This window comes from Pavona decussata, unplaced genomic scaffold (assembly GCF_977016875.1).
Source record: "Pavona decussata unplaced genomic scaffold, jaPavDecu1.1 SCAFFOLD_130, whole genome shotgun sequence".
NCBI lineage: Eukaryota > Metazoa > Cnidaria > Anthozoa > Scleractinia > Agariciidae > Pavona > Pavona decussata.
Window position 1 is genome coordinate 998,098 of NW_028145544.1, and position 23,669 is coordinate 1,021,766.

At 39.2% G+C, this 23,669-nt stretch overlaps 3 protein-coding genes and 1 long non-coding RNA gene across 5 annotated transcripts; 2 read left to right on the forward strand and 2 right to left on the reverse strand.

Moving 5' to 3' along the window:
- Nucleotides 1–691: 691 nt before the first annotated feature.
- Nucleotides 692–16,910, reverse strand: LOC146468521 (achacin-like). 2 transcript variants are annotated; one of them, XM_085124234.1, is made up of 7 exons: nt 16,523–16,910; nt 6,332–6,487; nt 5,253–5,390; nt 4,792–4,834; nt 3,469–4,233; nt 2,322–2,522; nt 692–1,863 (listed from the first exon to the last, which is right to left on the reverse strand). In XM_085124234.1, the coding sequence occupies exons 1-7, from the start codon at nt 16,740–16,742 to the stop codon at nt 1,671–1,673; spliced, it is 1,716 nt and encodes a 571-aa protein (XP_084980360.1). In that variant the 5' UTR covers nt 16,743–16,910; the 3' UTR covers nt 692–1,670. The 2 variants fall into 2 exon arrangements, with proteins under 2 accessions (XP_084980360.1, XP_084980359.1); XM_085124233.1 differs by lacking the exon at nt 16,523–16,910 and adding an exon at nt 14,632–15,003.
- Nucleotides 14,896–17,764, forward strand: LOC146468522 (uncharacterized). The gene is made up of 2 exons (XR_014867427.1): nt 14,896–15,020; nt 16,907–17,764. It is a non-coding gene; the product is annotated as an uncharacterized LOC146468522 (long non-coding RNA).
- A 1,581-nt stretch (nt 17,765–19,345) lies between these two features.
- Nucleotides 19,346–22,081, forward strand: LOC146468523 (uncharacterized). The gene has a single exon (XM_085124237.1). The coding sequence runs from the start codon at nt 19,495–19,497 to the stop codon at nt 20,965–20,967; it is 1,473 nt and encodes a 490-aa protein (XP_084980363.1). The 5' UTR covers nt 19,346–19,494; the 3' UTR covers nt 20,968–22,081.
- A 135-nt stretch (nt 22,082–22,216) lies between these two features.
- On the reverse strand, nt 22,217–23,638 carry LOC146468524 (large ribosomal subunit protein mL55-like). The gene is made up of 3 exons (XM_085124238.1): nt 23,575–23,638; nt 23,388–23,468; nt 22,217–22,876 (listed from the first exon to the last, which is right to left on the reverse strand). Exons 1-3 carry the CDS (start codon nt 23,589–23,591, stop codon nt 22,594–22,596), a joined length of 381 nt encoding a protein of 126 aa, XP_084980364.1. The 5' UTR covers nt 23,592–23,638; the 3' UTR covers nt 22,217–22,593.
- Nucleotides 23,639–23,669: the final 31 nt, after the last annotated feature.

Sequence of the window (23,669 nt, forward strand, 5' to 3'; positions counted from 1 at the left end):
CCCTTCCTCACTGTCTTGTCGGGGACAAGGTATCGTATATGCCATGTGGAAGACACAGTGACTACATTTAGTAACAGGATGATCACATTGATATTAAGGCTGGCAAGTCGCCGAAGACATTGTAGGGAAAGAAGCGTTTCATTCATGTCCCTTGTCATGTCCTTGTCAAATTGTTGACGGGTATTGCGTGCAATTCATAGCCTTTAAGCCAATTCTGTACATTAAACACGTTCCCTTGAAAATATGAAATCGACAAATCAATTATGCGCAGGGAGGATTGCAATCCTTACGTGTCCAAGATCAAGCGCCTGTTTTACAGTAAATTCCTCCGCGAATATGGAGAAATTTTCGAAAAAATGTCAGGGAAACATGAAATAACTACGGCACAGCAGGATATTAAAACTCGGGAAATTCGAAATCTTTTCCGTGAATGTCACTGACAAATTGGGACGATATTCCAAATTTCCGGAAGAGGGTAATTTTATTGGACGAAAGTGCCTGGAGTGGCCCATGTGCATTTTACAGCCTTTCCGAGTGGAAGAAAAGCGCTGAACAGTGGAGCCCCTGATATTTCCTGGCGCGCTACTTGCCCGCCAAATCATTGGTAAAGACGGTGTTAGAGCAAAAAGTCAAATACGATTTTTTACGAGCCTGACAGGAGTCCTGACAGGTAGGAAAAACAAACAAGACATTTTTTACTCAGCTAGAGCTAGTGTTTTAATAAGAAAATCTCACAAACTAGATATTTAGAAACGTCCCAGCCAGTTAACCGTCTAATATATTCAGTTCCCAGCCAGCTCTATTCCAGCCTGCAGAGCGGGTTTTTAGTCGAGCGACCCCATCAGGTACTCCTGCTTAATGAAACGACAAAAACCCGAGCACCAAACATTGCACGTGTAGGCTGCGATCAATTATTAAGAACTCGACAGAAAAAGTAACAGTTTTTTTTAACACACAACAGAAGGAGCAAAGTTTTAGCTACAGCCTAACATCAATTTTGCTGTCTATGGTGGTTAGCTGTCTATACAAATATTGATTTCTGAATATCATGAATACATAAAAATTATTTATCCTGCTTCTAATTTAAATATCTCGTATCAGTGTATTACAAAACTGACTTATTTTACATCTCACAGCAAAACCTTCCTTGCTCGCGGGGATTCCACGTTGGTTCTTGAGTTTAAGAGAATGTGTAGAGCCATAGGGTGCAAGAAGCGCTCTTCCCCCTTCGAGTCTGAGTTTTGAGTTTATGTTCCAAGGCATATTAAGCTATAAATCCGCTAGCCGGATCTGGAGTTAGTATCTTGAGATAGTTTCAAGTCACGGTTATAGCTGCATTATGGCAACAATATTTCTTCGCGAAACAAGGCACAATCAGAACGGAACATACATTAAAATCGGAAGTGATTTACAGCATGGACTTTCCAAGTTGTTCTGATTTAAACCCCAACTCGAATCACGACTTAAAATCACGGCAAACAAGATCCGATTTGAAATCCTTACCGTAAATGTTAGCCTGTTAGCAGAGGTTTCTCTTTAGTAATTTGTTTTTTACTTCTTATATTTTTGACTCATCTGTTTGATTTCACCGCAGGAAACAAACAAGGGGGAAAACAAAAACAAATACTAAGTTTATTTCTAAAACTACGGAAAGCTTCTTGTAACTAGCTTCAAAGCCATGGCATCTTAAATTTCCAGCCCTCTTTTAAGGCTTCATTTGCGGATTGAATGATGTCTTCTAGCCATCCACCAAAGTTGTAAAATGCTTTACCAACCAAGAAGACGTCATTTCCGGTCAGCGGTCTCTTGGCCCAATCCTTGATCTCCGTTAAGGAAAACGACGAGCCAGGCTTCTGGAAATACCTACAGATGGATATAGAGAGATTTTCACCCATTAACAAGTAACAAGGAAAGAGCAAAACTCCTGTTATTTCAGAGTGGTACTTCAGATCAACATACAGTCATGTTGGATTTTCATGTCGTAATACGGTTGTTCAATTGTTTAACACAAAAGGACTTCCGCTTACTGACAATAGCGGCAACCGTATTCACTATTGCGTCATAAAATCCAAAATGGCGGCGCGCGGAAAATTTAAAAGCGAAAACAGAGGATAATCATGTCTAATTTTTAGCACACTTGAATGTTATTTCTACTTTTCAAACCAAAATTTACATTACCACAATACCAGTCTAGAAAGTGAGATAGGAGACGAGTCACAACATAACAAAGCAGGATCGGAATCGAGATGTGTATTCTGACTGGCGCGGGATAGCGAGACGGGAAAACGTATTTTATTTTTTTTTAATTATGAGCTTCTTACCAGTATCCTTCTTCCCAATATTTGTAAACAGTATCCAAAGGTTCAACAGGAATTGTTCTCTGAAACTTGTACTCCAAAGCTCTTTTCATTTCCCTGTCTACAGCGTCCTTAGAGACCTTCAATATATTCCCCCACATATCGCTACACCCTCCGCTATTAGCAACTGTATGCAGCACCGCTGTACCGTTAGGACCAGTGTTCCTGTAAAACAACAACAACAAAAACAAACAAACAAAAAACAAATGAACTTTTATTGGAGATAAGGGGATATATAAACATCATAATCAACCAAATAAAAACACGATTAGCAAATACACGTATGGAAACTGCTACCGAACAAGTCACGATTGATTTTGAGTTACTTTTAATTGAGGAAAGTTAGTGGCCCTATGTTTCTTAAACCAATCACAAGGGATAGACTAGAAATAGTGTTCACTAGGGCTGCCCCCGGTTTTGAATAGTTGTTCTTGACGATTTGCATTGAATATATATTGTGTATACGACTGTTGTAAATTTGACGTTTCAACTATTTTATTGAAGTTAACATTCATAGAAATAGTCGACACATTGCTTTGTAAATCTGACAATGAAATCTATGACAATCATACAATATTGTATTTCAACATTGTTTGTGTAATATTTGGGCAACACATGAAAAAAAACTTGCAACAATGTATTGCTAGAAAATACCATGAATTACAATCTATTTATATACATGTAAACCAGATAATGTAAATCTATTTCAATCATGTAATATTGTATTTCAACTTTCCAACTCCACCTTGCGCGTTTGCTAAAAAATTACCCGAGACCACCGTGCACGCCTAGTTTCATCAAATCGGGAAACCTTCCCATACTACACAAACATTTCTTACTTTTTTTTTATTAAAAGATTCCTTGTATATATACACGCGGGGAATTCTAGAGTGCCTCCTTGGGTTTTGGCCAAAATCCTGCGGGGGCAATAAGCATGACTAGAGTAGATTACGTTCGACAACAAAAATACATACAAGGGCCACAAGCAAATTCTGCGCTTTTCGTGATTCGCACTTTCCTTTGGCGGATGTTCCGGAGGAAAAGAAAGCAACGGCTTTTTTTTGCTGTCTTCCACATCACATATTAAGGTAAATATTAAAGAAGCACTTACCTGTAAGGCATTGTGATCCCAAGACAGTAACTGCTGGAAACAAACTTCTTCAAAGGCTCAAGGGAGTTATTCTTCTGCGCAGCGACGGAATCATTCCACCATGCAGTTGGATAAACCGCTGCACCAGAGAATGCGGGCACACTTACAATGGACTTGAAGATATCGTGACTGGTGATGTTTTGAATGACGTCGCCTGATAACTTTTTAAGAGCTGACGGTCCTACTGCAAGGACTGTTTTGTTCGCTTCAACAGTAAAGTTCGTTGTCAGAAGAACAAACTTGTCTCCTTTCTTGCTGATTGAGGTCACTGCTTCCTGAAGAAATATCGTGCCATTAAAATCTCGCACTCTTAGGTCGAGCTGTTCAATCATCTCAGACATGCCTCTGGGAGGCCTATCATCATCATCAATTCCGTCTTCCGCAACGGTTTCTTCAAGATACTTCTTATAACTCTTTGGATTTATCGCTTGCATATAGCCGCCTTTAAAGCCATATACATCTTCCATCAGCTTAGCTCCTTCTGGCGACAAATAGCCGGACAGAAATGTCCCTGCTGTAGAGAAGTTGTTTGCATTTTTGTTTTGGAGACCTTCTGCAGTTTTTTGAATTGTCGCATTGCTCATTAGCGGCTTATCTGAGAGCGTGGGAAAAGCCTTCAGTTCCAGTGAGTCGAAATCCTTTGCATACACACCGCGAGCCTCAACACGACTGACTTTCGGCATCCACGAGGGACGATTAGCGAGGCCGAGCTCGCCCAAAGTATCGCTGAAAATACAAAACAAGGACAAGGGATATTGACTGTCGGCTTGTGAGAGAGATGAAATATTTCTCGGTACAGGACATTTTCATTTCCGATTAAAGTACTAGTAACTTCACTCTTTAAGAATTCGTGCTTTCTATTTTCAGTTTTTTTACACCAACGGCAGCGGAAAAACACAGGCCAAATTTTTTTTAAGATGGACAATGGATTCTCGTTTTTGTCAGTACTATGCGTTCAATCACAGACGATTTGGTCGTCGTTAGCATTGAGTATAAACTGCTACATTAGTAATCTTGTGATTCCGTCTACACCTAAGAGGTATTTTTCCTTTGCTGGGGACAAAAATTCTTTAAAACTTTGCCGTCATACATAACAACGTACGAGTAACCGCCCTAGAATAGGAAACGAAACAACTTCAAAAAGAAAAGCAACGATAACGAGAGAAGCGCGGACATATCGCGTTCGACCGCCTGTGAGACAAGAAAATGTTTTATGTCCGAGACTACTAGAGAATGTTCTCTGGCTACGATTAGATGTTACTTATATACTGGTTCATATCTTACCTTAGACCATAGCTGAGTCCGGGTCGATTCCACTCCCCGAGACCTGCAATGAAGGCGAAAACAACTTACAGCCCTGTTCTTGAACGAACAGCAAACCGATCAACATGTTTCAAGTCTGCTTTTTTTTAAACATCAGTGAACCACCTTTTAGCTATGTTGGTTTTCTATGTTGTTGACAAAATTTTTTTCTGGGGACAAGCATTGCTTTCAAACAGTAAATGCCTTTTCTATTCTTTCTTATGTTCTTTCTTTTTTAATTACCACCAACACGACTGCATTGAAATTAAACATGCTATTTCCTTTTATTTTCTAACCTCAAATACTTTCGCTAAATTTCAACACAACCTTTCTAATTTGCGCTATTGTGCTGTACTTAATAACGAAGAGCTTGCTGCTCCACTTTCACTTCCTTTATTACTTGTTTCAAAATGAAACAGTCATTGTTAGCGCTACAAACTAACCTACTGTGACATTTGGAGCTTCGGGGAAACGATGATCCAAGATTTTCCCCCCAAGACGATTTTCTCTCTCAAAAATGCAAACGTCTGTTTCATTTCTCATTTTCAGGAGCGCATACGCCAGGATCAGACCACCAGTTCCTGAGAATTGATAAAACATAATCAGGTGTAAAATTACACCATTTTCTGTGTTTTTGACTGATTTTTTATTGACTCAAGGGTCCTGTGCATTTTGTAGACTGAGTTAGTCTTTATGTACCCTTGCTACTTGCCTTTCTTCAAGCCGTATGGATCGGAGTATGTTTGAAGTGTTCCAGTGAAGGGTTTTGAAGCTCTTCTTTTGTTTTGAAAATCTACCAGACACTAGTTTTAACAAAATATTACAAGTGCCGTGGCCATGTGTAAAACATCCACTTAAGTTTTACGCTGAGAACCTAACAGACCAATGGAAGACAATTTGTATCGGAGCAGAAAAAATGAACAGCTGGATAAATTACATCTGTAAAATTTGAGACGGTCAATGCGATAGACAAGATGCACATTGACCAAAGTGAACAATAACCAGTAACCAGAAGTTATCTCTCCTCTTTCGGGCTCGAAATGACCTTAGCGGAGACAATATGGATAGAGGAGCGAAGGGATCGAGCGGAGACAAATAGGGGACTGGGGAGAGTGAACTAACGACGAGCACGGGGAATGATGGAATCGGAGAAGAGAGACCTCTTCCCGTCGTCCCCGCGCCCCTTTTTCTCCATTTCCGTTTTTCTTCCTATTTAATTTCCGTCTTTTCGCTGCTCTTTTTGTGAAGGAGCCTCTGCCGAGGAGACAGTCTCGATATGATAGATAAAATAAAAAGCCTTGATAGTGTGTCTCCTACCAGACTTGATTCTCATGACGAATCTTCCGTAACCCTTCATAATCCCTTTTTTTCTGTGCTTACGCTTAATTCCAAAAAGCAATTACTGGGAAGAGCATAAGCTCAGATTCCACTCCGTGTGTTATTCAAAGGAAGGTGCAAAGAACTCAACGGTAAAACTTGGGCACACGCAGCAAATGGTGGGCTGTGACTAATCTTATCTTACCTCCGCCCACTATGGCTACTTCACATTTCAAGGGAGTTTTGTCATCTGGTGGAGTGGTTGGTGACGTAGGCCGGCTTGTGGATTGTGGCTTAGTTGGTTCGACTGTTTCGGGGCCAGGCTCTCCTGTTGTTGCAGTATCTTCACTGGAGGTAGCACCTGGTATTCAAAGAAACTGTTAAGTGATAGTAGTATAAGGGGTCGATATAGCCTGTAGCCAATCATATAACGGTATATCGAACACATGACCTTAGTGGACCAATCAGACTCTAAGTAATGTGTTACTCATTAGTTCGATTGTAATATCTACTTTTGAAGGCTTTTGTTCGATTGATTGATTAATTGATTGAAGCACTGTCCCTCATTTCGCCAAAGCTATGGTGGGCCCCTGGGTGGACCCGGAGAAGCCGTGACCACTATCGTTGTCTATCGTACGGTACCCTTACAGTAGGAAACACAAACTAGAGCCTTGCAACGCTCTATCATACAGTTGTATGGCCAATGGCCAAATTGTAGCCAAAGGAGAAGTTTTAGGAGGGGGGGGGGGGGGGGGCGTAATTCAAGGATTGACGGTAGAAGTCAGAGAATAGAATGCAAACAGGAGAATACTTTAAACGCGACGGTATGGATCGGCGCGGAGAGTGGGGAGAGCAATTCCCTTCACGAGCCCCCTCCCTCATTCAACTTATTTTTAATTTAAACTTTGATTTATGAACTTGAAATTTTACTACCAGAATTGATCTCTTTATTCTCTAAACTAAATCCTATTTTTTTTTAGTTTTTCAAAGTTTCGAATTTTGGCAAGGGCCAGGAAATGAGGTAAAAAAAATTTTTTGCGAAATTTTAATTTTAGTACTTTGGGATGCTTGATGATGATTTCCAAAAAACTTGCTGCAAGGACCTCAGAACTGAAAATCTGTAATATGTCAATCCACGCAAATTAAGAGGTTAATTAGAGGTTATGTGAACTGCATCAGGAGCCCATTAAGTATTTTACACTGATTTGGGTTGAGGTTACCGTGGTCGGACCCCCCTGCAATGTCTGAAGGGATACAAATAACTTTTCAAATATTGTTTCAAAATATAACCATTCTGCAAACATTAACTTCGAGTGCCAACTGTTTAGGTTTGCTTTAAGTGTTTATGCAGGTGTTTATGTAGCATTCAAGCACTCGAAGAGTCGGCTTCAATCTCCAATACCAGACGTGGCTATTTTTGCAGTGTATTGATACCAGCCAAGTTAACGCCAAAAAACAAACGAAAGTGACAAATGAACCAAATCCCTTTTGAAAATCATTTTTTCAAAAATCAGGCCCAATCTTGAACGCCGGAGTAATCGTAGAGAGATGTTTGCCGCCTGTAATTGACGCATTTTCACCGGCGGAATGCCGCAGTCTTTCCCCGAACAAGTTATTGGGGCGTTTAATTTACATCTTGACTTCATATGTAAGCCGAGTGTCGGCCGACATATCGGCCGGGTATCGGTCGACATGCTGGTCGATATGACTTCCTTAAATAGAAGGTTTTGCAGTAAACGTTGAACGAATTTAACTTTCTGTTGTTGCCTTGTAGCCTACTTCTAAATTATTTTTACCAGGGAGGGGATGGTGAGTTTTTCCAGTTTTTAAGCACCAAGGGGAGGGGGGGGGGGGGGCTTACTCGATCAGCGGGGGGTCGATCAGTGGTGGGTGAAGAATCACCGAAATACCCGTATATTCGCAACTCGTATGTGGGAGTAACGGATTTATGATTTTTTTCGCTTTTCATTTTGCTTACAAAAGTCAAAACTTCAGTCCTGCTCTGCTCAAAAAATTAGTCAAAATGTCCCGAGCTACTTGAATTGGCCCCTGGCGCAAATTAAGGCCTGAAAATAGAAAATTCAGGTTTGAACAGGACTGGAAGTCATCATTGATAATAATACTGGTGGATGGAGGTCTTTATCAACTTAACTATCACGCCTACACTGGACGTGATCCAAGAGTTAACCGTAGTAGATGAAGTGATGAAATATCATGTATTTGAATTGAGGATGAAAGATTTTAATGAATAAAAGACAGGCCATCGCAGTCAATGCCCAACTTGACTAGCTGCAAAAATAATAAAAAAAAAAAGCCTTAAAAAGTTCATGAGTTCGAACCCTTTCAATCCTAACTTTTTCCCGCCGCCTGTCATTATGCAGCTAAGCATAATCTTTATAAGCCGAACGTACGAACTAATGTAGGTAAACAATTAATCTCCTTCATGGCAACCGATATTTGGAAAGACCTTCCAACTCCTTTAAAAAAACTCATTCAAAGTGTGTCTGCTTTTCCGAAACAAATTATACGTTATTTACTGTTAGAACAACAAATGAACTAATTTTCTTTCATGATGACCTCGTAACATAAGTTAACATTTTACAATTGATAAGTTCTTCCTTCCTTTTGCTTTTTCATTTTTTTTTTCTTTTTTGCCTGCTATCAAGAACCTAAATTAGTCAGAGAGCTAACAAGATAACCAAATGGTTCATTTAGCTTTCTTGCTTGCACATTATTTTAACTAATAATTAATTTAATTCTATGTATTACCACTACAAGATTATAAGAATCAACTATGTACATTGAAAAAAAGCACAAATAAAGATTATTATTATTATTACCCTCTTCAGCGTGATTTTACTAAACATCAATGAATAAAATCGAGTATACATCTGTTACTAAGGTGTATTTTAAAAAATTTTTGTTCACATAAACATCCCTGTTTTTAATAGTACAGTGGAACCTCAGTGCATTCCACGTTCATTCTTTTCAATTTGGTCGGACAAATTAATTAATAAACAATCATTGGACACGTGACTAAACTGTGCTAAGTACCTCATTAGCACATGATAGAGAAGCCGATTGAGAAAGAGATTAACAACTAAACAAAGACGCTATTCAAATCATAAGCCCCAACCTCAATTAAACTAAGTTCAACAAAAACAGCAGACATTACCTGTCAACATAACAAATGACTCCTGGGAGCTAAAACGCCACAAACTGTCTTATTACCTGCTAATGAAAGCGCAAGGTGGATTTGTACTCTGTATTTCAGATGATTCACGTGTTTTCTGAGACACAAGAGTTGTTTTTTCTGAAAAAGTCCACCTTTATTGACACGCAATCCAGTCCTAAACTAGCCACAAAAGACATCACTGTTTTTTGTTTTGGACGGGTTTATATTCACGGTACCCGCTTAGAGGTTTTCACTACAGTAAGCCAGACAACCAGCTGTTGTCAAGGAAATCGGTGTACACAAGTGTCCGACAGTAGGTAACACAACTTTGCTTTTATTTGAGAAGTAAGTGAAATAGTCTTATCCTGCCCACTTGAAATTGTTCTTCAGTTAACTTTGGTTAATCGATAGTTTAAACTTTGAAGTTAAAGTGATAATTTTCACGCAATTAGGAAAGCTACACGAGTCGAAACGGAGGTGCAGCATCGGTTATTTCAGTTTTTCGACTGAAGCGGTCGCCACTGACGATGTAAGAATTGAGAATAAGTTTGCAGTAAACCTAAGGAACTCGTCGCATGCATTCAGTATACGAAGGAAGCGGAGACGCTTCAGATCAGACGATTTCGTATTCGTGTTTTTATATCAAGAGATGACAGTTTGAAGGAATCCTAAATACTGTGTGCGAAGCAAACAAAACATTTGGCAAGTTGATTGACCACAAAATCTTAATTGAATAACACATACGCACACGCGCAAAAAGTGCTGTTGGCAAGCTGCGCGGAAGAACGGGTGGCTAAGGCGGGTGTTTACATATGACTACGAGAACAAGATTGAGTACACGCATGACTGTTCAAATCCAGTTCCCGTGCTTTAGATAAACACTTGTCACACCAATCCTATTTCTAGGGTTTCCTTATCTGCTGGTAAGCAACAGGAAAGAGTGATGAGAGTTCTGGGGACATGACTAGTGTGAAATATGAAAGTCGAACTCAAATCTAAAGGCGTCTTCACACACTGTTCACACAGCAACTCGAGTTAGCATGTGTGAACGTCGCAACAACAACAACAACAACAACAACAATAATAATAATAATAATAATAATAATAATAATAATAATAATAATAATAATAATAATAAGACCGGTCAGTTTTTGCCGGTCGTATGCCTGGACGTCCAGTTTGCCCATCCAAGGTGACTGGTGTAGACTGCAAATGACCTGAAATGCTGCCTTGTTTGTTAAAGCAAGCCATGTCTGTTTGAAAGCGCGTTATTAACATTCTTTGACAGAGATCTATAGCTATTTACATATGATGTTCCGGCAGACGGATTATCTCTTAACAACAACAGCTCTCCCCGCGTGCTAAAAATATTTGCACGTCAGTGAATGACCTCAGAGGAAGGAAACTTTACCCAGGGGCACCCAACGACAGTTTTCTCTCAGACCCTCTGAAACGCAATTTTAGGCTATCTGGAGTGCTTTTAAAGCTCTGTAGGTTCAATTCAAGCCGCGCTACAATATTTTTATCTGTTCGGTCATTCTAGGGGAACTTAAGTCTTTTCGAAATTATTAGGGCATTTTTTGTCCATTTTCCGAAAACCTTAGGTCTTATTTCGTTCCGAAAATCTTAGCTGACCTTTTTTCGGTGTCCAAAACGACATTTTTATGAATTCGAAAACATTAGGCCGTAAATATCCCGTATCACGAACATTCGAGGTGAAAATTCCCTTAAGAAAATTGTAGGGAATTGAGGACCTTCCGAACAGATAATTTACCGAAAAGATCCGTTGGGTGTCCCTGTTTACATCAACACGTAAACGAAAACGAGCGGGTGAAATGAATTCAACAATTTGTGTTTTATGTGTTCCTGTTTATGACGGCGTTTGAAACTGTTTATTAATCCTGCTGTTACTATGGGAAGTTAGTGACTAATTCATACCGAGCTTACATCAGTCTTAAAATAGAAAAGACGTCAAGTTCCTATCGACGTTTTTATAGAGGAAAGTGCGCAGTGCTAATTGCTGTTGTTTATCACTTAACAAGCAAAAATCGTTAGCAGACCTCACTTCGCAAATACACACTTTATGTTGCTGTTAGCACGCAACTGCTCTCCTGTCACGGGAAACTCCGTGTTTGATTGAAAGGTGCGCCCGCTTACTGTTTCTTAATAATAATTAATAATTAATAATAATAATAATAACGACAATTTTTAAAGCGCCCTATCCAAAAGCTCTAAGGCGCTTTACAATGAAGGGTATAAAAACTAAAACGAAAATACATCAAGGTATAACAAAATTTATTCACCAAAATAACGCTTAAAAAGATAAGTTTTTAGACTACGATTAAAGAAATAAGATCAGAACTACATTTAATACTGTCTGGAAAGGTATTCCAGAGTCTGGAAGCGCAGACCGAGAAAGTAACTAATGTTTGGCAAACTGTTGGCGACAAATAGAACTTGTCTCTATTCTCGCCAACTTTGTCGTCTATTTCTCTCTGTCGGCAAACGCATATTGGACGTGTGAATGGCTTTCAAACGCGAGATGTCCACGTTTAATCAACCAAATGTCGCGCTATCTTCACAAGATGACGTTTAAGTTCGTGGAAGAAATAATTCCTGAACAACGAAGTGTCTTCAGGTCGGGCCTCTTGAACGATCGCGTGATAAGCGCCAAGGGAGATTTCTTGAAACTTTGGACTTTGTCCACAACTTTCTGTTCTCCACCTCCCTCTGATTCGTTTTCGGTGATGAAGAATATATAGTACCGGGATATAGTAACAGACAGAAAGCTTCAAATCATCTTGCATGCCATTGCGACACATGAGACACCATGTTGCTATTTTTTACTTTACTATGTTTGTGAAGGTTTGGCATATGAAAGCGAGAGTGTACCCGAACCTATGTTCCCTTTTATCAACAGAATTTATAAGACAATTTAAAAGCCATGGTAAAGAGATGTGGCCAGTTTTACAAGGGCACTTCCCAGTTAGCCAAAAATTTTCGGGATCAAATATGAATCTTAAGCTTTCCTCGGTCAAGATGCACAAATACTGTCCCATAGATGCTTACCTCAGAATACATATTGGCATATATAAAACGAGCCGATTTAAACTGCTACGATTTTCAACCCTGATTGGCTTGAGTGGTTCGTGTGGAGTTCTAAAGACATCAGCGAATCCTTTGTAACTCGAGAAAATCAGGTAAATTATGTTACTGCCTATAAAGTAAACTAGTAGTTTCCATTGGAAAGTGAAGTGCTGCGGGTAAAAGTCATGGAAAAGAGGAGTGGTTTAGGGGAATGTCGTTATTGTGATTGTGAACAGATCACAAACTTGATGTAGTAAACGCGCAATCGCCCACAAAATAATTGAACCGCGAAAAGTTTACTTACTTCAATAAAGACAACAGATGGCCTTGAACAAAGAAAAGCTTGGTTGTTGGGAAAACGCGTGACGATCAAGTACCTAAGAGTCGCTCAGAGTGCGTAATGGTTTCACGAAAGCCGGGCGGAAGGAACGGAGAACAAAGTAGAAATGTTATTTCTAGGCAAAAAGTATACCCAGATAAGAACTGCCTTACATAAAATAGCGTTTAGTCGAATAAGAACTTCTGTACTTAATGATAAAAACCTAATCGCGTGTTTTTACGAATTCGCTTCGGTGTTGTACACAGTTTCCAGGGGTCAGGGCCACTCATGAATCATAATTAAAGGGACAGTATCACGCTATTTTTAGTAACATCGAAAATCGGAAAGACGCTATTCGGTTGATTGCAGCCAAGATATAATGACAAAATTCCATTAAAAGACTATCAGAATGTAAAGAAACTATCCACGGATATTCTCGCCGGCAGATGACCAAGATAGAGAGGGGTTTAAATTTGAAAACGTCTGGCGGACGTTTTCAAATTTCGCTGTTGTAACGCATCAAAAATCGCTGGTTGTACTACCTTTCGTCTTTGAATCACTATTAATATTTCTTTAAATTAGCGATTGAGAAATTAATTAACACAGTGTTCAAAGTTTAAATTTAGTGAATTTTGGCCAAAAATCATGATATCTGTCATCGATCTCCCATGATACTGCCCCTTCAAGTAAACAATGCGACATTTTCATGTTTTCCACAAAACATCGTAATAACTTCAACATTCCATCGATTAAAAAATAAAACAAAGTGAATCTGCAATAAAGCCTGGTGGCTTCGCAGCAACAACGGCTGACAATATGGGTTTGCATGTACCATACCAATCTGGGCAAGCTTGGGCGAGTCTTACAGATCCATTCTTTCCTACAATGGCGTCCGGCTCTATTTTGGCTCTACTGACCTATTCATAGCTATGACCTCACTGCCGTTTCCGATCCACATGATTCACAATCGCAGAACCCTCATTCCGTATGCTACTCTTGTTAGAAAGTTATCAGACAGAGTACAATGTTTTCTCGACCGTTACTAGCATCGAAAGAGTAAATAAATCGGTCTTTTCCGCAACTGTTTAAAAGGGAAAAAGTGGATTAACTAACTCCGAAGGTCGTCTGCTTGTTGCGGAAAAATTCAGTGGTTCCACTTCAACAAGCTGAGACAGGAATATTGGCTAAATAGAGTTTGCATAAACACTGTGTTTTGTCGGTTTTCTGCGCTAGCAATATATAGCTGAGTTATGCAGTTAGTTTCCGCTTTGTGGATTTTATATTCCTACCCTCGCTCCAGAGGCTAGTTGTCTGAAAACTCAAACCGAGCAAAATAATTAAAATAATCTCTGAACCCAGAGTATTATATTCTAAGAACATGAAATCCATTAAAAAATTTAAGAACACACGGATCGCACGTTTTGAAAAGGATCGAAACGCACTGAGTTAGCTGGGCCCTTTTCAATCTTTTTGACAGTCGAATTTATAACGCAACAACACAAACATCTGGAACATCGGTTTCTACGCAAATGGACCTTACGAAAAAACGACAGCGACGGCAACGAAAACGCCACAAAACAAAAGGCTTAATCAGCCAAAACAATCGCTCTGCACGTGCGTTTTAAGTTTTGGTACATTTCTCTGCCGTCTTATGCAAAACAACAACGTGAAATTACCAAATTCAAGGTTTTGTAGAGAACGTGAACCCACCACGGTGAATTTTTCATTCTCTTTCTTAACTTGAACGCCACTCCTACCAATTTGGTTCCTGGGTAGCTTGTCGTTTGTGTAGAAGTTGAACGAGTTAAAATAATCGCGAAGTAGCACAAACGAAATAAAGTTATATTTTCAAGTGACGTTTTCGTTGGCGTTGCCGTCTTGCATTCGTAAAGTCCCTAAATCGCGACGGTCGTTGCATCCTTACCTCGTTTCGCCGAGTACTTCAGGTTTGGGTTTCCAGGACCAAACATGGCGATCAGTAGACACATCACAATGACAATTACTAATAACACGAGGAAGAACAGAAGAACTTGCCACCTTTGAAAGGACCATCTTGTGTGCCAAAAATCATTTTGTCCTCGACTTATTTCTCGGTCTGGGTCACTGCCTTCAACGACACTAAACGCTGCTTTACTGGCAAACTCCGGCATGATAGAGATTTCGCTGAGGCTTTAAATTAAGTCTAAATGCCGACCGCAAGTTGAATTTGCAATCTTCAATCGGCTGGAAAAAGCAAAAATGCTTATGAATCACAAAGTCGTAAACGGAAGTACAGACGACCGAGCGCAAGCCACGAGTGGCATGACGTGTTAGGTCCCGTATCACGATACAACGATCAGTTTGCGTGACACTATGACACAGCCTCGTTTCCAGGTTCCTTTCTCTTCCTCCCCTGAGTGAAGAAGAGAAAGGAACCTGGGAACGACGTTGACTAAGACAAGCCTTCCATTGTTTCTTACAAGGACATGACCCACCGTGACCCACTCTTGTTAGAAAGTTAGCAGACAGGGTACAATGTTTTCTCGACCGTCACTAGCATCAAAAGAGTGAATAAATCGGTCAGTTCCGCAACTGGTTGAACACCGGAAAAAATGTGGATTTGTTAGGAGGGAAAATCAGTAAATTATTGAATTTATGTACTTTTGGGTTTCTCGTTGTAGATTGACAAATTATGTTTTGGATCGTTGTGCGCGTATAAAATAAACAATATTTAGCATGACAACACCAGGCAATTATCATCACTTCGCTAGCCGTTTGACAACAAGTTAGTTAATGTTACTTATTTTGCTCGACGTGGACGTCGAGGTTTAAGGGAAGGCGTATGTTAGGGAAACTTTGCTCGATATTTATTGTACTCATATTCGAATTTATAGGGAATGTTTCATATTTATCCAAGTATATTTTGTGGATTAAAGTTGTGTTATTATTGGTTCTATATCGAAGTATCACAGGTATTCACATTCGCATTCACACGTATCCAAGAATCCAAGTATTCACAAGTATCCATTGTTTTTACAAATCATAAATATCACAACTCTGTATGCAGCGCTAGGATTACATCAGTGATTACAGCAGTGATTACATGTTTACAACCTTTGCTGTTCGAGAATAAACTACTGTTGGAACCAAAAATGCAGTTGTCGCTGTTAATTCTACATCCAGTTGCGGCTAGACCTTGCTACCTCGAGGGAGTGACGGCCCTTTCTCGCAAGCGATCTCTCCTTGAGTTAATCTTCTCCAAGAATTTGTCATAGAAGTTCTCCCATTGAAGTTCAGAATAGCCCGAAACGTTCCCGTTCGCTTAGAGTGGAAAAACCTCCCGTCACAGATTCTGCAGATTTACTAACTGCGAAAGTCGTCTGCTTGTTGCGGAAAAATTCAGTGGTTCCACTTCAACCAGCCGAGACAGGAATATCAGCTAAATAGAGTGTGCACAAACACTTTGTGTTTTGTCGGTTTTCTGCGCTAGCAATATATAGCTGAGTTTAATATGCCGTCAGTTTCCGCTTTGTGGATTTTATATTCTTACCCTCGCTCCAGATGCTAGTTGTCTGAAAACTCAAACCGAGCAAACTATTAAAATAATCTCTGAACCCAGGGTATTATATTCTAAGAACACGAAATCCATAAAAAAATTTCAAGAACACACGGAGCACACGTTTTGAAAAGGATCGAAAAGAATTGAGTTAGCTGGGCCCTTTTCAATCTTTTTGACAGTCGAATTTATAAAGCAACAACCCAAATATCGGTTGCTACGTAAATAATGTGAACAAGACTACCCGCTCCGTTGATCGCGACGGTCGTTACATCCTTACCTTTTTTCGTCTCCGAGTACTTCAGGTCTGTGTTACCAGGACCAAACATGGCGATCAGTAGACCCATCACTATGACAATGACTGCTAACACGAGGAAGAACAGAAGAACTTGCCACCTTCGAAAAGACCATTTCTTGTGTTCTCGACTGGTTTCTGGGACATGGCCTTTGCCTTCAAAGACACTGAAAGCTTCTTTACCGGCACCCTCCGGCATAATCATTGACAGAGATTTCGCCGAGGCTATAAATTACGACTAAATGCCGACTGCAAGTTGAATTTGTGATCTTCAAACGGCTGAAAAAAGCAGAAATGTTTATGAATTACAAAGTCGCATACAGAAGTGCAGACGACCCAACTCAAGCCACGAGTGGCATGACGTATAAGGTCCCGTATGTTATCAGTTTTCTTGACACTATGGCAAGAAGTGTCAAAATCGCAGGATACTCAGTTTTCAGTATACACTAGTATATCCCTGACTATACGGTGTCAAACATGTACTAACCATTACACAGTCCTTATACACCGGAGTCATTTAACGTCCGGGGTATATCTCTCCGTATAAGTTGCATATATGAACTCATTATATCACTACGTATCAGTTAACAATTATTCCACGAGCGCGCGTTGGATATGAAATGATATCCAACAAGCGCGAGTGGAATACATTGTTTTATTAAAAACAACCAAGAAATATTGCTAGATCTTCCTGACCCTAAAACAATTTAATGGTCGCTATTTCTCGGCCGTGGTATAATGGCTCATACGAAATATTGACGGCAGACTGATCCCAACGGCGGAGGTGACGAGCTTGATAAAATAAACATCAGGCTAGAACATTACATGTAAATGCATGTAAAGCATTAAAATGTCATTGGCGTGTTTGGTCACGTCTATTTATACCATGGCCACTCAATCAACGACGTCCACCTAATCCCGCTTGAACTTATACGCAACAAACGTGACTCAATTAGAAAGGCTCGTGAAGCTCAATTAATTAATTAATTAATTAATTAATTAATTAATTAATTAATCAACAAAGCTAAAACATTGCACCCTCTTGGTACAAATAGACGTGACGAAACACGCCAATGACATGTCTTACACAGTCCTAAACAACCAATCATTGTCACGCATTTTATATTTTAAATCTTTATTTGTAACGATCCTTTTATGTTTCTCATTTTTCTTTTTCGTTCAGCCCCCGAGGAAGGTTTGTATTGCAAACCGAAATATCGGGCAAAAATTTGTTTTTGTTTAACAAATATATTTCAGTTATTCTAGCTTTTGTTGTTTGTTCTATCAAGCTCGTCACCTCCGCCGTTGGAATCAGTCTGCCGTCAATATTTTGTATTTGAAATAATTTGCTGATCCAGGTCTACAAGTGATCCGGCACCACTCATCGGTTTGTCGCTGTGGAATTGCAGATCAGTTTCATTGTATTAATGGCTCATATACCATGGCCGCTAAGCCAATCAAGTCCTTGGAATTGCATTATTCAATAATATAACTTAATAATTAATGATCATGATATCGAGCTGACCACGCCAAGCTGACGTCGGTGGACAAAAAACGAGGGAAAGGAAAATTAAAAAGGGAAACAAATGTTCTAATGAAACCGAAGTTTAGAACACGGAAAAATGCTTAAAATATTCTAGGGAACATCATTATCGGAACGTAATGCTGAAAAGCTTTCGTTTAACTGTAAGATTTTCTTCACAGATTCAAAAAATGAGAACCACTTTGCGGTGCAGCATAACAAACAGCACTTTGTTGTCAAACGGACGATCAACGATCTACGTGATAAAACTGTATTGCAATAATCAGAATTGGATTTAAAATAAAAATGTTATAATTGACTAACGATTAATAATAATAATAATAATAATAATAATAATAAACTTTATTTAGAGAGGGTGGCACGGAATAGTTGAGGTAACTAATAAACTTGTGGCCCTCTATCTAAAAAATTCTTTCAAAACTAATGTACAATGTAATAGGAAGTGTACATAGCAATGAGAGAGCTAAAAATACAATATATGTCAAATTCTAACATGACTATCAATAAAACTAAAAATATCCATCTGATAAGAAGACGAATTATTGCCTGCATGATTTTAAACCTCTTAATTTGGCAAGATCACAGTGACAACTGAAGACGTTGAGAGATGCCTGTATCTTTTACCGTCTTCAGGGGCACCCAACGACAGTTTTTTCTCAGGTGCTTTGAAACACTATTTGAGGCTATCTGGAGTGCCTGTAAAGCTCTGTTGGTTCATTTTAGGCCGCGCTATGATATTTTTATCTGTCCGGTCATTCTAGGGCAACCTGATTCTTTTCGATATTACTAGGGCATCTTTGTCGATTTCCCGAAAACCTTAGGTCTTATTTCCTTTCCGAAAATCTTAGCTGACCTTTTTTCGGTACCCAAAACAACATTTTTATCAATCCGAAAACACCAGGCCTTAAATTTCCCATATCACGAAAGTTCGAGGTGAAAATTCCCTTAAGAAAATTGTAGGGGATGAAGGGTCTTCCGAACAGATAATTCACCGAAACGATCTGTTAGGTGCCCCTGCGTCTTGGTAAATGTATACAAACATCTATTGTTTCAGTTTTTTTGTTCTCGTCTTTTTGCTGCCACAAGGATCAGTCTTGCCGTTTATAATTTATTATTAGAGAGGTTAATCATCACGTTTACGGCAAACGGCAAAACGGCAGAAATGACCACGTGACCATGTTTATCCTTCATTTGCCGCCCGCTGTTTTCAGTTTCTCAGAAAAATTGAGTGTTTTTGCGTTAGAATTAAAGGCCAGAATTACCTTGTACTACTTTCATCTATGTACTCATATTTTCAAGAAAACATAAACGCGAATCTCACGTTTGCCGTTTGCCGTAAACGTGATGCTTAACCTCTCTATTGCAAAATTTCAACTCTTCGATTTTGACATTCTTATATAGCGCATTGTTTAAAATGCATATCTTTAGTCTTTATTTCATGATTCTTAAATGCGTTTTTCTCTCTTTTAAATTTTTGCAGGTAAATTTAAACTCGCTGTGTCAGCTTCTAGCCATGGCACTTCCTAAACCCATCTCCATAGGATCACGTAACTTATCACGCCGTGATCACGTGCTGAATCTTCTACCACCGCTGACCGTAGTAAGTAAAGAGGATTCAACGATGCACGATCGCTTGTTTGCTGAAAATCCACCACCAAAAACCTACCCGAAAAATTTCCCAAGTAAAGTTCTTCGGCATCTAGGTGCCTGGACATTTTATTCTGCTCCAACAAAAGGGGAACTGGCTCTCCTTGAGAAAAATATGTACGACTTAGAAAACGAAACAGAGGAAACAGACGCTACGGAAAAGCAGACTGAGCACATTTCATATAACGAGTATAAGACAGAACATGGAACCCAGTCCAACTACGCTGGTGTTGGCAAAAAGAGACTGGAAGCTACCAAAGAAAAGAATGCAAACGCCAATCAAATTCAAGTAAAAAAAGAAGAGGAGAAAACGTCACAGAAAGAAACGAAGGAGAAAACGAAACAGAAAAAGTCCAGTTTGACTTCAAAGTCTCGTGACTCAAATTCTTTGCAAAAAATAAAACAGAAAGCTAGCGACGAAAGGAACGAAAATGTAACAGCTACAAAGAAAACGATCAAACGACGGTCAAATTTAAAGCGTCCGTCTAACAAACAGCAAAAGAACGCTCAAGTTAATAACAAGACCAAGAAGCCACACACGCTTGTTTCTGACGTTGAAATCACACTTAAAAAGTCACGTGGTAAAGTTCTTGGAGGAGCGGAAACTGGTACAGAAATAATCACCGAGGAACTGACTGTGGAAGGACACAATATGTCGGTCTCAGGCCCTGAGAGGGTTCACGGCAAAAGTTGTAAGAACTTTAAAGAAATGATTCAAGAAACTGAAGAAGTTATTAAAGCGGGTGACAACAGAGAAAGTATAAAATTGGATGAAAATGAACGGAAAGATATCAAATTAAGAAAGGCGAGTCGGAGTTCAAACTCTGGCATGTATACCCCGAAGCCATGTGACGAACACAAAGGTAGTGATAGAACAGTTGCATCAGAGAAGACACAAACAAAGAAAGTAAAGCGCTCTGTTATTAAGATTCCATTGCAAGAAAATGAAAGTCCAGAGGAAAATGACAGCAAGACAACCACATCGCAGACAGAGGACTTAGACCAGCCTAACAAAGCTGATTCTTGCGAGCCAGAAAAATGTGTGAATGAAAATAATCAAGAAGGGTGTGTTGAAAATCTCTGTGGTGATTCAAAGAGCGAAATGTTACGTGAGAAACACGTTTCGTTCAGTGGCAGCTGTGAAAAAGAGCAATTTAAGGAAAAGAAAAGGCCAAAGTCACAAACAGGGCGAAAAAGAGAACGTAAACGAAGTGGGAAAAACAGAGTGAAATCAGGTTGAATATGAACACTGTTAATCCCTGGAAAAAATACCCTGTGCACCACTTTATTTTGATATTGTTTCAATTGAGGTGAAAATGAATAAGAAACGGAAAAGCTCGTTACTGTGAGCCAATGAAAGAACAGTTTCCGGTGCCCAAAATTCGTAATAAACAAGCGTCTAGTAGCAAGTTCCCAGTGTTACACGGATGAAATTCCCTTCACCTCGGATCCCGGCACGGTCCAAACTTTCAGAAAACTATTTTTTACATTCTTTGTACGTACCAGCCATGTTAACTTGGCTGTTTTGTGGCGTTGTCTTTCTGCGGTTCGAACACTGAAATTTTGCCATTTGATGTACATAAGTTTTATATGTTAATCTCAAATTGTTGTTGTGAAAATTTAATAAACACCTGAGCTTTGACCAATTAAACTAATCCTGGGTTACCTTTGATTCTAGTTTTGATTCGAGCAGGGATGGCGCAGTGGTGAGAGCACTTGCCTCCCACCGATATGGACTTGTCCTTGCTCTGAGAGGTTTTTCTCCGGGTTCTCCGGTTTTCCCCTCTTCTCAAAAACCAATATTTCCAAATTCCAATTCGATCTGGAATCTGAGGGCCACAGGTTTGTCAGTCATAACAGACTGTTAAGCATCACCTTTGTTAAACAAGGTTGATTTTATTTAAGATTTTTGTCCCTCAGTCTTGCCTTAGACTTTTCTTTAACATTGGCTTAAAATTAGCATTCAGACTACTGTTAACAAGCAAGATGAAAACCTTGGTTAACTTGCAATCATGGATTAGCATTAATTGGCTTTCACACCACCTGGCGGGTCCAGGTATCTAGTACATGCCCCCTTAAGAAAATACAAATAAGTTAATAGACGCCCCATGACAACCTAAATAACCCACTCCATTAAAGACTTCAAGTAATGTTAACTTAAGTACTGACTTGTTCTCTATTATGTGGCCAACTCTAAACTAATGTGGCCACCTTTCATGAAGTCCCAGTGAGGTGTTTTGTTTCTGTTCTACAACATGTTGAGATATATAAATGCAAAAGCATTGTACATCTTGCAGATGTTTGTATGAAAATGGGCTGGACCACTTTCCATCATTATTCTGCATCATTTTTTCACAACATGATTAACATTTTTTAACTTATTAAGACAGATGATCAGAGATGATTAAGCAACATTAATTAAAAATTTGTATGAGTGAACTCAACCTGGGAGAATTCTATTAAGGTTTAAAATACTTCACAACAATCTATGGCATTTTTATTCACATTGAAGCTTTTAATTATCTCTGAAAAATGCAGAGTTACTAACTTACACCTGATTTTCTTTTTGGAGTCCACTAGCCCGTGCCAAGATTTGCTCAGTCCTGCTCAGTCAGGCATACGCCACGCAAAAATATCTCTGCATTAGCAGTCACTATCCTTAAGGAACCTGAATTTCTTGAAACAACTGAAGATGCACAGAATGTTGATGCAAATTATAACAAAAAAGGCACCATCCTTGAAAGCCCAGTTGTAGTATGTCAACAGGATTGTTTGTAGGTTACATCTCTGAGACTTAACAGAACAGACAACATGTTGTGTTATGACATGATCGATACTGTGCCTCCTCAAGATCCCACTGTTGCTTTTAACGTTTCTTTATCAAATTAGTCCACGATCTCTGGTTGTAACCCGCATCTTCCTCCTCTTCAAGTTCATAAATTTTTTTAGGTTTTTCAGGTTTAAGCCGATTCATTCTTGCTTTCTTCTCCTCCTCTGTCATGGTAGCAGGGTCAATTGGTTGTTTAATTATTTTATAAGGCTCCTCATATCTAATGACATAAGTGGATCCATCAGGTTGCACCAGCCGCACCTTGTACATACGAGGATAGACCGCTTTTGATGTCCGAGTGATTGTTGCACTACAAGTGCTGAAAAAGTGAAAAGTCACAAGCTCTTAACTTGCAAATGTTATACACCATTCAGCTTGTTTAAGTTGGAGACTTTATGCAACAATATTAATGCAGAGAGGTAATAGGAATACATTTATAAAGTTGCACTTTGGGGATGTTATGTTATGTTATGTTATGCACTCAATTTTTTAAACTGGAGACTTTATGACTTTATGTTAATGCAAAGAGGTTACAGGAATGCCTTTATTATAAAGTTGCACTTTGTAATCATTCAAGAGAGATGTTTGCCTACAAGAGGCGATAATTGTTTGTTCAAGAAGATTCAGCTATATTAATATTTCTTTTACCAAATATAATAAACACTAATCAACGAATAGAGAGGCTTTTAAGTTTAAGAATCTTATAATTACGGCTTGTTTTGGATACGTTTGCATCAGTATAGAGCTTTTTCTACGATGACATAAACCGATGGCGATATAATCACGTGAACGCTAGCTAAAAATAGGCAAGATTCAGCTTAGTCACCAACCTGGATTCTCTTCTTTGACAACGGAACGTTTTGGGGGATCCTTCCAAGAGTAAATTTCTACATAAGGACCCGAATTTTGTCCTGCAATTCCAAACAGGTAACTTAAAATTTGTGAACGGTTGAGAAGAAAAGATCAATGGATCAAAAAGGCAAATTAATTGCGCTAAAAAAGAAGGACTTTCTTTACCTGATGGAAGCCGCCATTTTGAATTTGGATTGTAGTGAACATCCGCTGGTTGTTAGTACAGTGGATTCATGTTATGTTAGTTTGGTGCAGTGGTG

Coding starts and splice junctions, on each gene's coding strand:
- LOC146468521 (XM_085124233.1), bottom strand. CDS start 14,857: ATGCCGGAGTTTGCCAGTAAAGCAGCGTTTAGTGTCGTTGAAGGCAGT. Junction 4,835..5,252: donor AGCTCCAAATGTCACAGTAG/GTTAGTTTGTAG, acceptor CCTTCATTGCAG/GTCTCGGGGAGTGGAATCGA. Junction 1,864..2,321: donor TATTGGGAAGAAGGATACTG/GTAAGAAGCTCA, acceptor ATCCATCTGTAG/GTATTTCCAGAAGCCTGGCT.
- LOC146468523 (XM_085124237.1), top strand. CDS start 19,495: ATGCATATCTTTAGTCTTTATTTCATGATTCTTAAATGCGTTTTTCTC.
- LOC146468524 (XM_085124238.1), bottom strand. Junction 22,877..23,387: donor TGTCAAAGAAGAGAATCCAG/GTTGGTGACTAA, acceptor TCACTTTTTCAG/CACTTGTAGTGCAACAATCA.